This window comes from Trichosurus vulpecula, chromosome 9 (genome assembly GCF_011100635.1).
Source record: "Trichosurus vulpecula isolate mTriVul1 chromosome 9, mTriVul1.pri, whole genome shotgun sequence".
Taxonomy (NCBI): domain Eukaryota; kingdom Metazoa; phylum Chordata; class Mammalia; order Diprotodontia; family Phalangeridae; genus Trichosurus; species Trichosurus vulpecula.
In genome coordinates this window covers 132,571,843-132,584,018 of record NC_050581.1, presented here as the reverse complement: position 1 = coordinate 132,584,018, position 12,176 = coordinate 132,571,843, and the positions used below count along the sequence as shown (strand labels likewise).

General features: G+C 40.1%; 1 protein-coding gene across 4 annotated transcripts in view; it reads left to right on the top strand.

The window, feature by feature from the left end:
• The window catches only part of COBL (cordon-bleu WH2 repeat protein), a 347,141-nt gene that overhangs the window by 239,787 nt on the left and 95,178 nt on the right, over positions 1 to 12,176 (top strand). For 3 of the 4 annotated variants that reach the window (XM_036737675.1, XM_036737674.1, XM_036737676.1), the window contains 2 exons: positions 2,230 to 2,368; positions 6,167 to 6,337. In XM_036737675.1, coding sequence (XP_036593570.1) covers positions 2,230 to 2,368; positions 6,167 to 6,337 — 310 coding nt within the window. The remainder of the gene's footprint in view (positions 1 to 2,229; positions 2,369 to 6,166; positions 6,338 to 12,176) is intronic. The other variant, XM_036737677.1, reaches the window with a different exon arrangement.

Below are 12,176 nucleotides of genomic sequence, written 5' to 3'. Positions count from 1 at the left end.
GAATTAGACCTGAAGACACATGGTCTTCAGAAGGACCCTTTTGAAATGCATATGTATTACCCGGGAAGGAAAATGGGGCTAGAAAAGTAGAAGGGGCTAGCCATATCACATTAACACATTGACACGTTGCCCTTTTTAATTTGGGAAAACAGAGCAGAACCCTGAGGGAATAGATGATCAGAAAGATGTGAACTCAAAACGCTGAAGTATAACGTCTAAATCTCTATTAGACTCTAAGTTCCATGTGAGCAGAAATAATGTCTGATAAACTTTTCATTGTACATCCCCCAGTACTCTGCACGGATAGTTGCTTAATGTTTAAATGAATGAAGTAGTAATAAACAATACATGTTAACAATAAGTAAAGGAAGAGGTGTCAACATGTACTCAAATAAATGTTAAGTGTATACAGAGCAACACTCCTTTATGATTACCTTCGTCTACTCTGCGTGCATCTAATATGCACCAAGTTATTTGCATGTTGCTTTCCCCCATTAGACTGTGAACTGCTTGAAGGCAGGGACGATTTTTGCCTTTCTTTGTATCCCCAGCATTTGGCACAGTGTCTGGCATGTAGTAAGTGCTTAATGAAGGCTTGTTGACTGACTAATACAGTGAGTTGAAGTCACCAGACTCAAACTAGATCCCAAATTTTCTGGAAGAAATAACTATGTTACTGCTTTTGTGTCCATCCTCTTTTTCTCCCTTTTGCTGTCTTTTCAAAATCTTATTATACCAGATTAGCTGTGCATCTCTCATCATTTATCTTTAAACAACTACTCTTTTTATCTTCTTTGAAACTGTGGCTTGCTGTCTTCTGGATTTCATTCTTAAGAGCTTCCCATTTCTCTTGAGCTGACTTTACCCTGTAGAATTGTTGGCTATGAGATCCTGCTTATATTTTTTGACTTCTTTTGCCTTTAACTCTTCCCAGGTCTATACAATGTCCACCTCTTTCAAATATCCTAAAATAAAATGGTCACTTCTCCCCAAGATTCTCATTATTTCCACTTCAACAACCAGTTTCTCCTTGTTGGTAAGATTCAAATACAGAATAACAATTTATGTCATTGCCTACTCTCCTTTTTTGATTGATGACATTATTAAGGCAAGCCAAAGATTTATTGCTGCTCTGCCTTTGACAAAAACACCAACAGCAGATACCTAGATAATTGAAGTCCCTCCATCACTGCTGTATCATGTCTTTGTATCTATTTTAGGATGTTTCCTGACCTGCTTCTCTTCTTATGGACTGTTTCCTACTTCTGTCTAAGATACTCCGTCAAGTAGTATCTCTCTTCATTGATCATCAACTGAATGCTTCCTGTTGTGCTTTCCTGCCTTGGTTTCAGGATTTCTTCACATAATTAGATCTCCACGTGCAATGTTGGGCCATCCATCCTTTTCCTTTTAATCTCTTCTGCTCCTTTGTTATGCCCTTCCACAACCTTCTCCTAGTTATCGATATTCTAGTCATGAATGCCACAAGAAGTCTCATTGGTATCTGTGTATGAGAACGAATGTGTCACCTAGAGGTTGTGTGTTTATCTCTAGGCACATAAAAAAGGATTTTATTGTAAATTTCCTTTTGGGATTATTCTCCTGTGAATTATTAGGCAGCTAGCACAGCTAGCTGGCACAGTGGATAGAGTACTGGACCTGGAGTCAGGAAGACCTGAGTTTAAATCTGATTTCAGACCCTTACTAGCAGTCTGTCCTTTGACAAGTCATATAACCTCTGTCTCATTTTCTTCATCTGTCAAAGGAGGGGGTAATACTAGCAGCACCCTCACAGAGCTGTTGTGAGGATCAAATGAGATGATATTTGCAAAGGGCTTAGCACAGTGCCTGGCACATAGTAGGCACTCCATAAATTAAAGCTAGTAGTAGCAGCATTACCCCTTCTGCTGTTATTCTTCCTACTTTGTAGCTAGGTGACACAGTGTATGCTGTACCTGGATTCAGGAAGACTCCAGTTCACAGCTGACCTCAAGATGCTAGCTCAGTGACCCTTGAGCAAAGTCCAGAACTTCTCAAGGCCCCAGATATCTTTCTAGGACTAAGTCAGAGAAATTCCTTACCAAGAGCTGCCTGCACTAGTGAAATCACAGGTCCAGAACCACTCCCCTAAGAAACAAAGAACCAACAACTAGTATACAGAATCAACTTCCATAAAACCCATGTAGACTATGACCTGCCCAATATAATCCCAGCTTTTTCCTTTTTTAGGTATCACAAGCATCGCAGAACGAATTACAGAAGAAAAAGAGACGTGCCCCAGCACCACCACCACCTCCACCACCGCCATCAACTCCCCTTATCCCAAACAGGATAGATGATAAGGAGGAGAACAGGAAGAGCACAATGGGTGAGAGCCATCTTTCTTTGCTTGGTTTATGCACGTGCCTTGTGTATTGGTTCTGCTTGAGTTTCTAGGCTTGCTATTAACAATGAAAATAGGCTTGTTTCAGGGTTGCAATGTAATATGGAAAAATATTTATGCTGAAGAAAGAAAGTCTGGAAATAAGAGCATTTGCCTGATGGGGGCATGTGCAGACTTTGTAGCTGAATGATAGGCAAAAGGGAAAGGAAATCAGGAAGGAATAGAATGAATATGAGTTTGTGTTGTGTGAGAAAGATTGTAAATCCATGCATTTGGCACCTGTGGAAGTATTTTTAAAGGATATCTGCTGAAAATGATTATTTTTAGCCCCATGATATTTGTGCATCATTTGACCACGTTCAAGAACCATTTGCTTTTGACACACCAAGTCATCCTTGAAATTAATCTCCATTTATGAATTCTTTACATGTAGAAGTAGAGGCCTTAAAATGCTTCAAGGAGGGAAAGGAAAGAAGAAATGTAAACTTGAGATAACTTTTCTATAAGAAAAAGGTTCACTGATTCAAGAACACAGATATTTAAAGATTATACAGTGAAGGGATTTCAAAAATGAACTGTATAAAAAAACAACTGCTGAAGAGCATAGAAAAGTCAGTTATGAGAAAATACCCCAGTCCATTGGAGCTCATTATCCCAGATGATAATGTGCCTGAATATGCTCTGTAATTACCTGCCTTTGACCATGTGTCTCACAGCACATCTAAGACAGTATCTGCTCCTGTGAGGGAGTTCCCTGCCATGTCTCCTTGTGGGTGTCTGAAACTTTAATAAGAACCACTTGGCTCAGCTCACGGTCCGGGGAGTTCATTATACTGAGAAATAGTTGAGCCCATATTTCATATAAATCCATCTCTTTTTCTTTCCTTGGGAAATTCCTATCTCCACATCACCTTTGCATAAGCCTTTTTTTTCCAATCCCATGATGAGACACGTCCCCCACCCTCAGCCATTATTTCTGCCAAACATCTGCTTGTTCAAAAAAATCATCTCTTAGGTTTCTAGCAAATTGCATATGTCCTACCACAGGCTTATTCTTAAGGACTAAACACCTATCCTCTTTTAAAACTCTCTGTCTAAAAATGGAAGAAAGACCTTAGATATGTGGATCTAAGAATTGTACAACTACATCTAATACCCCTTGTTAGAAACACAAGTGACAACAACATGGATTTGATCTAGTCAGACCTAAATCTGGACTAGAACTATCCTATTTCAGGAGAAGGGAGACACCTGCTAGTCCAACAAGAGGTTTCAATCTAGTGTCTGCCTCTCTCTCTCGCTCTTCTCTGTCTCTTCCTCTCCTCCTTCCTCGCTCTCTCTCTCCCTCTTTTCCTTCCTCCTTTCTTTTCTGTATCTCTCCCTCCTCTTTCCACCCTCTCTCACTCTTCTCTTTCGCTTCCCCCTCTCCCTCTCTTCTCTGTCTCTTTCTCTCTTTCCTCCCCTCCTTCGCTTCTCCCGCCCCTTCTCTCCCCTCTGTTTTTTCTTCTTCTCCTTCCTCCTTCTCTCTCCCTCTCCTCCTTCCCTTCTCCCTCTCTTCCTTCTCTTTTCTCTCCCTCTCTCACTCTCTTTCCATCTCCCTCTCCCTGTCTCTCCTCTCCCCCTCTTTCCTCTTCCTCTCCTTGTCCTTCCTCTGTCTCCCTCTCTCTCCTGCTTCCCCTACCTCCCCTCAAGTATATATATACATTTTTATTTCATCAGTGTGAGTATTCCTTCCACTGAGCAAATCATACCCCCTCCTTTTTTCAGATGACAAACCTGTGTTCCCATCTCTGAATTGCTCCTCGGATCTCTCCCATCGCAGCAGCTTTCCTTGCTCTGGCATGATCCTTTTTTTTTTGGTGGCTTACTTCCAAGCCACAATCAGGCATTGGAATTAGACTTTATATATGACTCCTTTATATACATTCATGCAAACACACAACTATTATATATAAGTGTAACTGAACATGCTACACTAATACCACTAAATATGGAGGGATATATTAAAGAAAAAAGGGAAATCTGTGCAGTTTCTGAGAACACATTTTAGAAGTATGGCCATTTAGAGGAGAAAAGCCATTTTCACTTCTTAAAAAGTAACTGAAGTTTTTTCATCAAGATGGTCTAAATTAAAGGCAATATGGATCAGCTAACTAATTAGGCTTAAACTGTCCTCCCCTTCTCTATATAAAAATAATTTACTTTACAACATGAACCAAAAAGTTAGTATTTTGCCATCCTGTGCTTGGCTTGTTTCCTGTGTATTTTTAAGTTCATGGACTACAAAGTATTGAGGATGGTTTTTAATGTGTTACTTTGGGAAGTAATATTATTACTTTATCATCACACTTTATGCATGTTTAATCTTATTAATATGTATATGTTATGGCCCAGAAAATATCCACCAAAATGAATTTTACTCTAAGGAAGAAAAGGTGTGAGCAAAGTGAGACCAGAGCACATTATTTATTTAGATTTTTTTAAAAGCCAACCTCTAATTTGACATGGTTTCATTCTAGTCTGCCTAGAAAGCGTTTTGACACAATTAGAGAATTTGCCGAAAGAAAAAACTCAAGTGAAAATCGATAGTCCCTTCTTCAGATACTGAAGAGTTCACAATAAAATCAGTGACGTGGTATTATTTAATGTTTTTAATAAATGATTTGGAAGAAAGAGTACCCAGTGAAATCAGCCAGTTAGCAGGTGACACTAGAATGTTTTATTTCCAGAACCTTCATTTTCTAAGTCAGTAAACTGAGGCCTGGTGATGTTAAGTGGCTTTCCTTGTGTTAAACACATGGCTAATAGCAGAATCTCTTCAATGGCCTCAGTAAATCAGAACCCAGGTGTCCTGATTCTTTGTATTGATCTTCCCACTACACTATTCAGCTTCTCTCCTAAACTCATCCATTTGACCCTTGAATGAGGCAGCTGTAGAAGAAATAATAGGAAGCGCTCTACGAGAAGCAGTGTGGTACTGAGCCAGCCATGGGCCTAAGCTGAAGTTCCACCTCTGACGTCTATATTGGCCATTTGATCCTGGGGAAGATACTTAAACTCTCTGTACTCTAGGTAACTCTCAAGATTTCTGAATTGCAGAGAAGATACCAACCCGCACTGGTAAAGTTTCCCCTGGCAGTTCCTTATACCAGGGAAATCACGGATCCCTATCTCTGTCAGTTTAATAGTAGTGCACGTAAAACCCATTTCCCCAATAAATGCTAGGTGTGGGAAGGTTTGAATGATCAGTCCGTAACAACTTATGGGTAGATTTTTTTAAAAAGTAACACAAATACATTCACTCATTTAGTGACTAACTTGTGTTGAGACATCCATTGTTCAAATGAGGTTAAAAGTCCCTCAGTAAATGAAATAATCAGTGCAAAGCATTTTATAAGTTTTGAAGTGCTATATAAATGTAAGTTACTATTATTATTAATAATAAGCATGTTTACTTTTAGTCACTTTCATTTTTCAGCACAGAGTTCAGATTTTCATCTGCACGTCCACAAGCCACATCTGCCAAAAACTACAAATTGTGGTTGGATGGACATTTTTTCATTTGAGCCATAACATATCCATCCATATATAAAATGTACAAAATGCATGTGCATTTGGAGTGTGTGTGTGTATGTGTGTGTGTGTGTGTGTGTGAGAGAGAGAGAGAGAGAGAGATTGAGAGAGAGAGGAGAGTTGTGATCAAATGTCTCAGATTTCTTTTTGAAAGGAAAGGTGTCTCTCAGCTAAAGCTTTGGAAGTAACTAGCCAATTGATTCCATATAGGTGTTGGACGACAGGTGCCACAGAAGCCTCCTAGAGGCTCTCCTCGAGGCCCACCCCAGTTAGTGCTTCCCCCACCCCCACCCTACCCTCCTCCAGACACAGATATTGTGGATTCTCCAGGGTTTCACAGTGAAGCAGATGGGACAGAATCCTCAGAACTGGGACCCAAACGTAGGTGTTTTATTTAAACTCTGTCTTTACTGTTCATTTCTCTGATGAACTTCTATTGGATGAGTTTCCAGACTTCTCGTTCTACTCTTCGGACATACATGTTTTTCCTTTCTATCCTCTCTCCTGAAATGAACAATGCAATATGTTGGGTTTTTAACACAGAATGTGCTATGGATGAAATACTGAAGCATGCAGAGACATATTTAATTTGTGTGTGGTTAGAATTAAAGCCAGAGTGATACTTTTGTGGCCAAGGACAGTCAGTAAGGATATCATGTTTCTCTCATTAGAGATGTCTTTAAAACATCCTTACTGATAGCATAGCCCATTAAATGAAAATGTTGTTTTGTTGTATTTGGAGGCTAAGCATAGCAACCAGATAACTTATAAGGTTTTTACAGATTCAGAGTATTAACAGCACAATATCTAAAGGCTATTCTGCCCTTTTTAGAATTGTTGAATAGGTGACTTCCAGACTTTGAATGAAAGACCCCCATTTGATATAGCAACAGCACTATGGGGAACTTGCATCTTTTGATGCAAGAATATTATAATTTTATTTGGAAATAAAAACATGTATCATACTATCTCTGGACTTAGAGATTTGAAAGAATACACTGTGTAAATTGGCAACTTGCACCTTCCAGGTATTCTTAAATTCCCAGTCCTTCTAGTGTCAACAGCTTTCCTTGTGAAGGAGGAAACTGAGGCATGCCAGTTAGCCCAGGGTACTTTTGATTCTTTTCCTTGTCTAAGCTGTCCCTCAATGCCCAGTACTTTGAAGTTGGGCTTTCTGATCGCCGTCACTAATATGTCGTGGTTTAATAAGCACCATAAGGTAGTCTAGCCTGAAGTCAAGGGACAGTCATATGGAAAAATTGCATCATTGCTCAAGTCAAGCACCTGCTTGCCTTTGTTTCTTTCAAGTGTGAGTCAGCATGGGGTGATATTATGTTCTAAAGAAAAACTATCTTGGGATATGTAAGTAGGAATAGGCCCTTACAGATTCTCCCCTCTTACTTTGACTCAGCCTTCATTAACTCTCTATTGAAAAAAATTTAGTCCAATTGACTGCAGCTAACCCAGAGATGTTGTTTGTATTGTCGTTTAGTTGTTTCAGTCGTGCTTGACTCTTCGTGACCCCATTTGGGGTTTTTCTTGGTGGAGATAATAGAGTAGTTTGCCACTTCCTTCTCCAGTTCATTTTACAAATAAGGAACCTGAGGCAAACAGGGTTAAGTGACTTACCCAGGGTGACACAGCTATTAAGTGTCTGAGGCCACATTTGACCTCAGGATCACCCGACTCCAGGCCTGGCACTCTAGCCATTTCACAACCTAGCTGCTGTTGGAGTTAAAAAAATGGGATTGGGGCAGCTAGGTGGCACAGTGAGTACAGCACCAGCCCTGGAGTCAGGAGGACCTGAGTTCAAATCCAGCCTCAGATACTTGACACACTAGCTGTGTGACCTTGGGCAACTCACTTAACCCCAATTGCCCTGCCTTCCCCCCTCCAAAAACAAACAAAAAAACTGGATTCACATCTCCTCTCTTCTATTCTAGTTGGCCTCTGCCAAGTCCTTAATCTCTCTGGGTCTCACTTTCCTCATCGGAAAAAATGAAAGGATTGGATTAAGTGATCTCTAAGATTTCTTCCAGCTCTAGATTCTTCAGTTCTGTGATATTCCCAAAGTCATATAGCTGTTAAAGGGGCAAATTCCTGAATGGGACCAGGTCCTTTGATAATTCATTGAGACAGTCAGGATTTACCTAGAAAATACGATAAATTGGAGTTCTCTTCATCATTATTCATAAATTATTATTTTCGATCCTTAAGACATTTTTGTTTCTTTTATTTCTGAGAAGGAAAATGCTCTTGCTGAAATTATGATATGTTGGATGTCAGGTATGGAAGTATAGGTTACCAGGGTTTGGGAAGGGTACCCTGAAAGAGACCGCCATTCTTTAGGGAAAGTGTAAGAGATATTCCCAGAAAAATTCTGTAGCCTCTTGGCCCTCTACAGTGTCAGGAAGATAGAATACCTTCCTCTCCAACTTGATTAGAATTTATGGAAGGTTCACTTCTGAGTCAGAGCCAGGGCTGGTTTAATTTCCCCTTCCACGATCCTTCTTTTTGGCCCTTTCTTTGTGCTCCCCCCACCTCAATGTCCCAAATTACATTATGGCAAATGTACAGAATCACCTCCATACTGTTCCCTACCCCAGCTACACACACACACACACCTCACACTCACTAACCTACCTTCTCACATAGAAATAATAGTGAGGAAAGATCTAAGATTCAAAGATTCGATGATCTCCTTCTGGTCCAGGACTGCATCTTATGTCATCTTGTATCCCTCCGTGCCTAGCACAGTGCTTTCTTCTTGAGTGCTCAACATCCATCTGAACGAATCATTGAGAGAGTCACAGAATCAGTCTCCCTCTTTCTTCTTTTTTTTCCTTTCAGTCCTCCCCTCCACCCCCAGAAACCACGAAACAGTAGGTTAAACCTGAATCTTTCTTTCCTTTAACTAGTTTGCTGTGCCGTGTACAGACCATTAGAAATAACTGAACTAAATGCCTTAGTGATATGGGCTGTGGGGTGGGGTGGGGGTGGGGGTGGAGGGGAGATGATAAGACAAAATGAACCCGTTGTTTCCCTTTGGTTTTATGTTTTTCTCTTAATATTTAACTGCAGGGAGGGCCACCCCTCACCCATTTCAAGAGACCTTACAATCCACTGATGCCACAGAAAAGTTCAGATTAGGTAGTTTATATTTCTCTCCTGGTAATTCTTGGGCAGTGGCCTCTTTAGTCTTCTGGTGACTAGTGTTCCTGGCTCCCTAACTACAGATATTCTTGGACCAGTTTCTAGCAGCACCACCTGTCAGCTTCCGTTGAATCCTCTCTTCTTTGTGACATGAAGAAGTATTCATAACAAATGTTTTCAAAGGTAACATTTTCTTTCACGTACACTGTAGTATTTGGTCAACAACAACAAAAGTGATCTGCAAAGATTGCTAAGAATGAATACAACTAGACAACCCTAAAGACACTGTACTTGCCCTCCTGTGCCCCACTCTCAAAGTCTTAAAAATAAGACCCAGGAAGAAGAAAGTAAGTTTATTGATATAATTGTAGCCTATTCACCTACCTTCATCCATTTCCCATCACTCCTTGTCTCAGTCAACCTTTTAATCACTCTTACTTTGAGCCTTCCTTCCTCATCTCCTTCATCTTTTTGCTATCCTGCTCCAAAGCCCTCCAAATGACCTCCCTCTCACACTTCCTCACAGAAACTCAGATTCAGAAGGGACCAAAGAAAACTTCTAATCCCATACCTGAACAGTAATCTCCTCTACACCGATTCTGGATTGTAATCATTTAGCCTCTGACGGAGAATGAACTATTTCCTATGTTAGTTCAGTCCCCTTTGGGTGGTTTTCATTTTCCTTCCATGGCAAGAGAGTTTGCCCCTTCAGCTTCCAGCAATCAACCCTGCTTTTGCCTTCTGGAACCAAGAATCTCATTCTTCTTCCGGATGACTACCCTTCAGGGACCTGATGCCCACTATCATGTCTCCCTTAAGTCCCCACTTATCCAAGCTAAACAGCAACATCCCCAGTTCCTAATTCTTGTGTGATGTGATCTCTAGTTCCCTCCCTTGTCCTGGATGCTCTCTTCTGGAGGAATTCCCAGTTGTTAGTGTCCTTCTTACCCATCCTCACTCTGACTCATTTCCATCAGACTGGGCTGTTGCTAGGCCCACTGTCCTTGGCTCGACCATAATTACAGCTTTCTGTGTAAATGTAGCTTTTTGCTCCCCATGTTAAAGCTTTAAGCCATGGTTGAAGTTTTCCACAAGGTCACCATAAGTACTTTTACCTCAACTCGAAAGAATTGGGGAAGCATTCTTTCCTGGTCAGTAGTGGGCAATATAGCTTCATTTAAAAAAGGACCACTCTATATAGTCAAAAGTTCTAGGTTATTAGATAGAATGAGTCCCCTGTCTACGTCTTTAAAGAGGGGTGTTGAGTAGAAGGAGCCCTACACTTTGAGCTCCTTTACATCACACCTTAGACTGAGACCATAATCTTAACTTCAATCTAGTATGTACCTCATGTTCCCCATCTGTAAAATGGGGAAACACTTGTACTGCCAGACTCACAAAGTCAGTGTGTAAATAGCAGTTTCAGAACCTTAAAGTATGATAGATATTGTGCTTGTTATGATTATTACTATTATTAAGTGCTTACCAAGAAGCTCTATAGTTCATGCCCTTCAATTTGCCATATGCTTCACTCATAAACACTAAGATTGTGTAACATTTTCTTTGTGCCAACATCTTGGGTATTAAAAATTCACTTTGGCCCTGTTGGATAAAGGGATAAAGCTGTAGTTTATATGTAATGTATCGAGATTCGTGTATTATTTGAGATCTTGTTTTAATTTTTTAAAATGCCAAGAATTGGACCCAACCCTCATCCTGTAGTTACTTCTCATCGATGATTGCCATCTTTTAGTTTGGAAGATATAGGACATATTGAGATCAAAAGAAAATAGCAAAAAGAATAAAGTGGCGAACATGGACAGTTATCTAGCTAAACTCAAATACCTAGCACAATCCAATATGAAGCCAAGCACAGAACTGTAATTGAAGGCCAGATATTCACAGTATACCACCACTTCAAAACACTGTTCCCATATGCCCTAGTAGATTGTTAAGGACAATGCTTCAGGAGGGGATTTGGAGATACTGACTCACCTTCCCATTTGGCAGCCCTATGGATCTTTCGAGCAACTGGCTACTGAGGCGGAATGTTAGATTGAACTTTAGCTCAAGAGAGTAAATTCTATTCAGAAAGTATATGAAGGACTAATTATGTGCTAGGCGCTAAGAATACCAAGACAAAAACAAAACAGTCCCTGCTCTCAAGAATCTTGCATTCCCCTAGAAGGAGGTATTTTATGAATACCAACAAACACATGAACTTGTAGAAGAATTTGGAAGTAAATAAAAACATACAGATCTATCAATCATATCTTCTGTAAGTTGAGAATGTATTTCTTAACAATAACCTTTAAATGTAGGCATAGAAGGATTCCTGCAAATAGAACAGGATTAAATTATAAATGAATACTTACTTCTCCTGGGCATAATTGAGCAGATTTATAAACAAGAGCATTCAGCCTCCTCATTCTAATTCCGTCAGGCAATAGATGGGGAAAGGGAAAGATCTTCCATCTAGGTATGTGTCTGCCCACCAAATAAGAGAGCATTCATATGCTTTTTCCCTACAACCATCTAACTACTTCTGATCTAGTCAGGTCACGGATAAACACCATTTTTCTTTCTAGACTTTTCTTCACCTTCCCCAGGGAGTTGAAGGCAAAAACTATGCCTTCTGCATTTCAAACCCTGGGCCAGATTTTATGTTTTTGTGAGTACTGCTGTTTTTTAAGGATAGGATCGTGGGGGGTCTTATTCTATCAGCAACAGAAAATCACCTCCCCAGCGCAATCACATAAATAGTTGTTTATCCATTTTCTAAAAGCTATTGTATAAAGGGAAGTTTTAGTAGCGTTGGGAGGTGAGAGTGACCATTATCAAACCCCTATTCCTAACATCTAGAAGGTAATCAGGTCGACAGAGAAGAAGTAAACTAATTGGATTCTAACCACAGCATCTCTTCTATCCCCCTTGACCTTTGCTATTCTGTCTAGAGAAGTTCTTGGTAGTAATTAGCCCAGTCACTCTTCAGAAGCAGTAAGAACTAGTTCCATCTTAATTGTAGAAAAAAAATGAATATCGAGGAGAGAGATCCTATTTTGGGGCC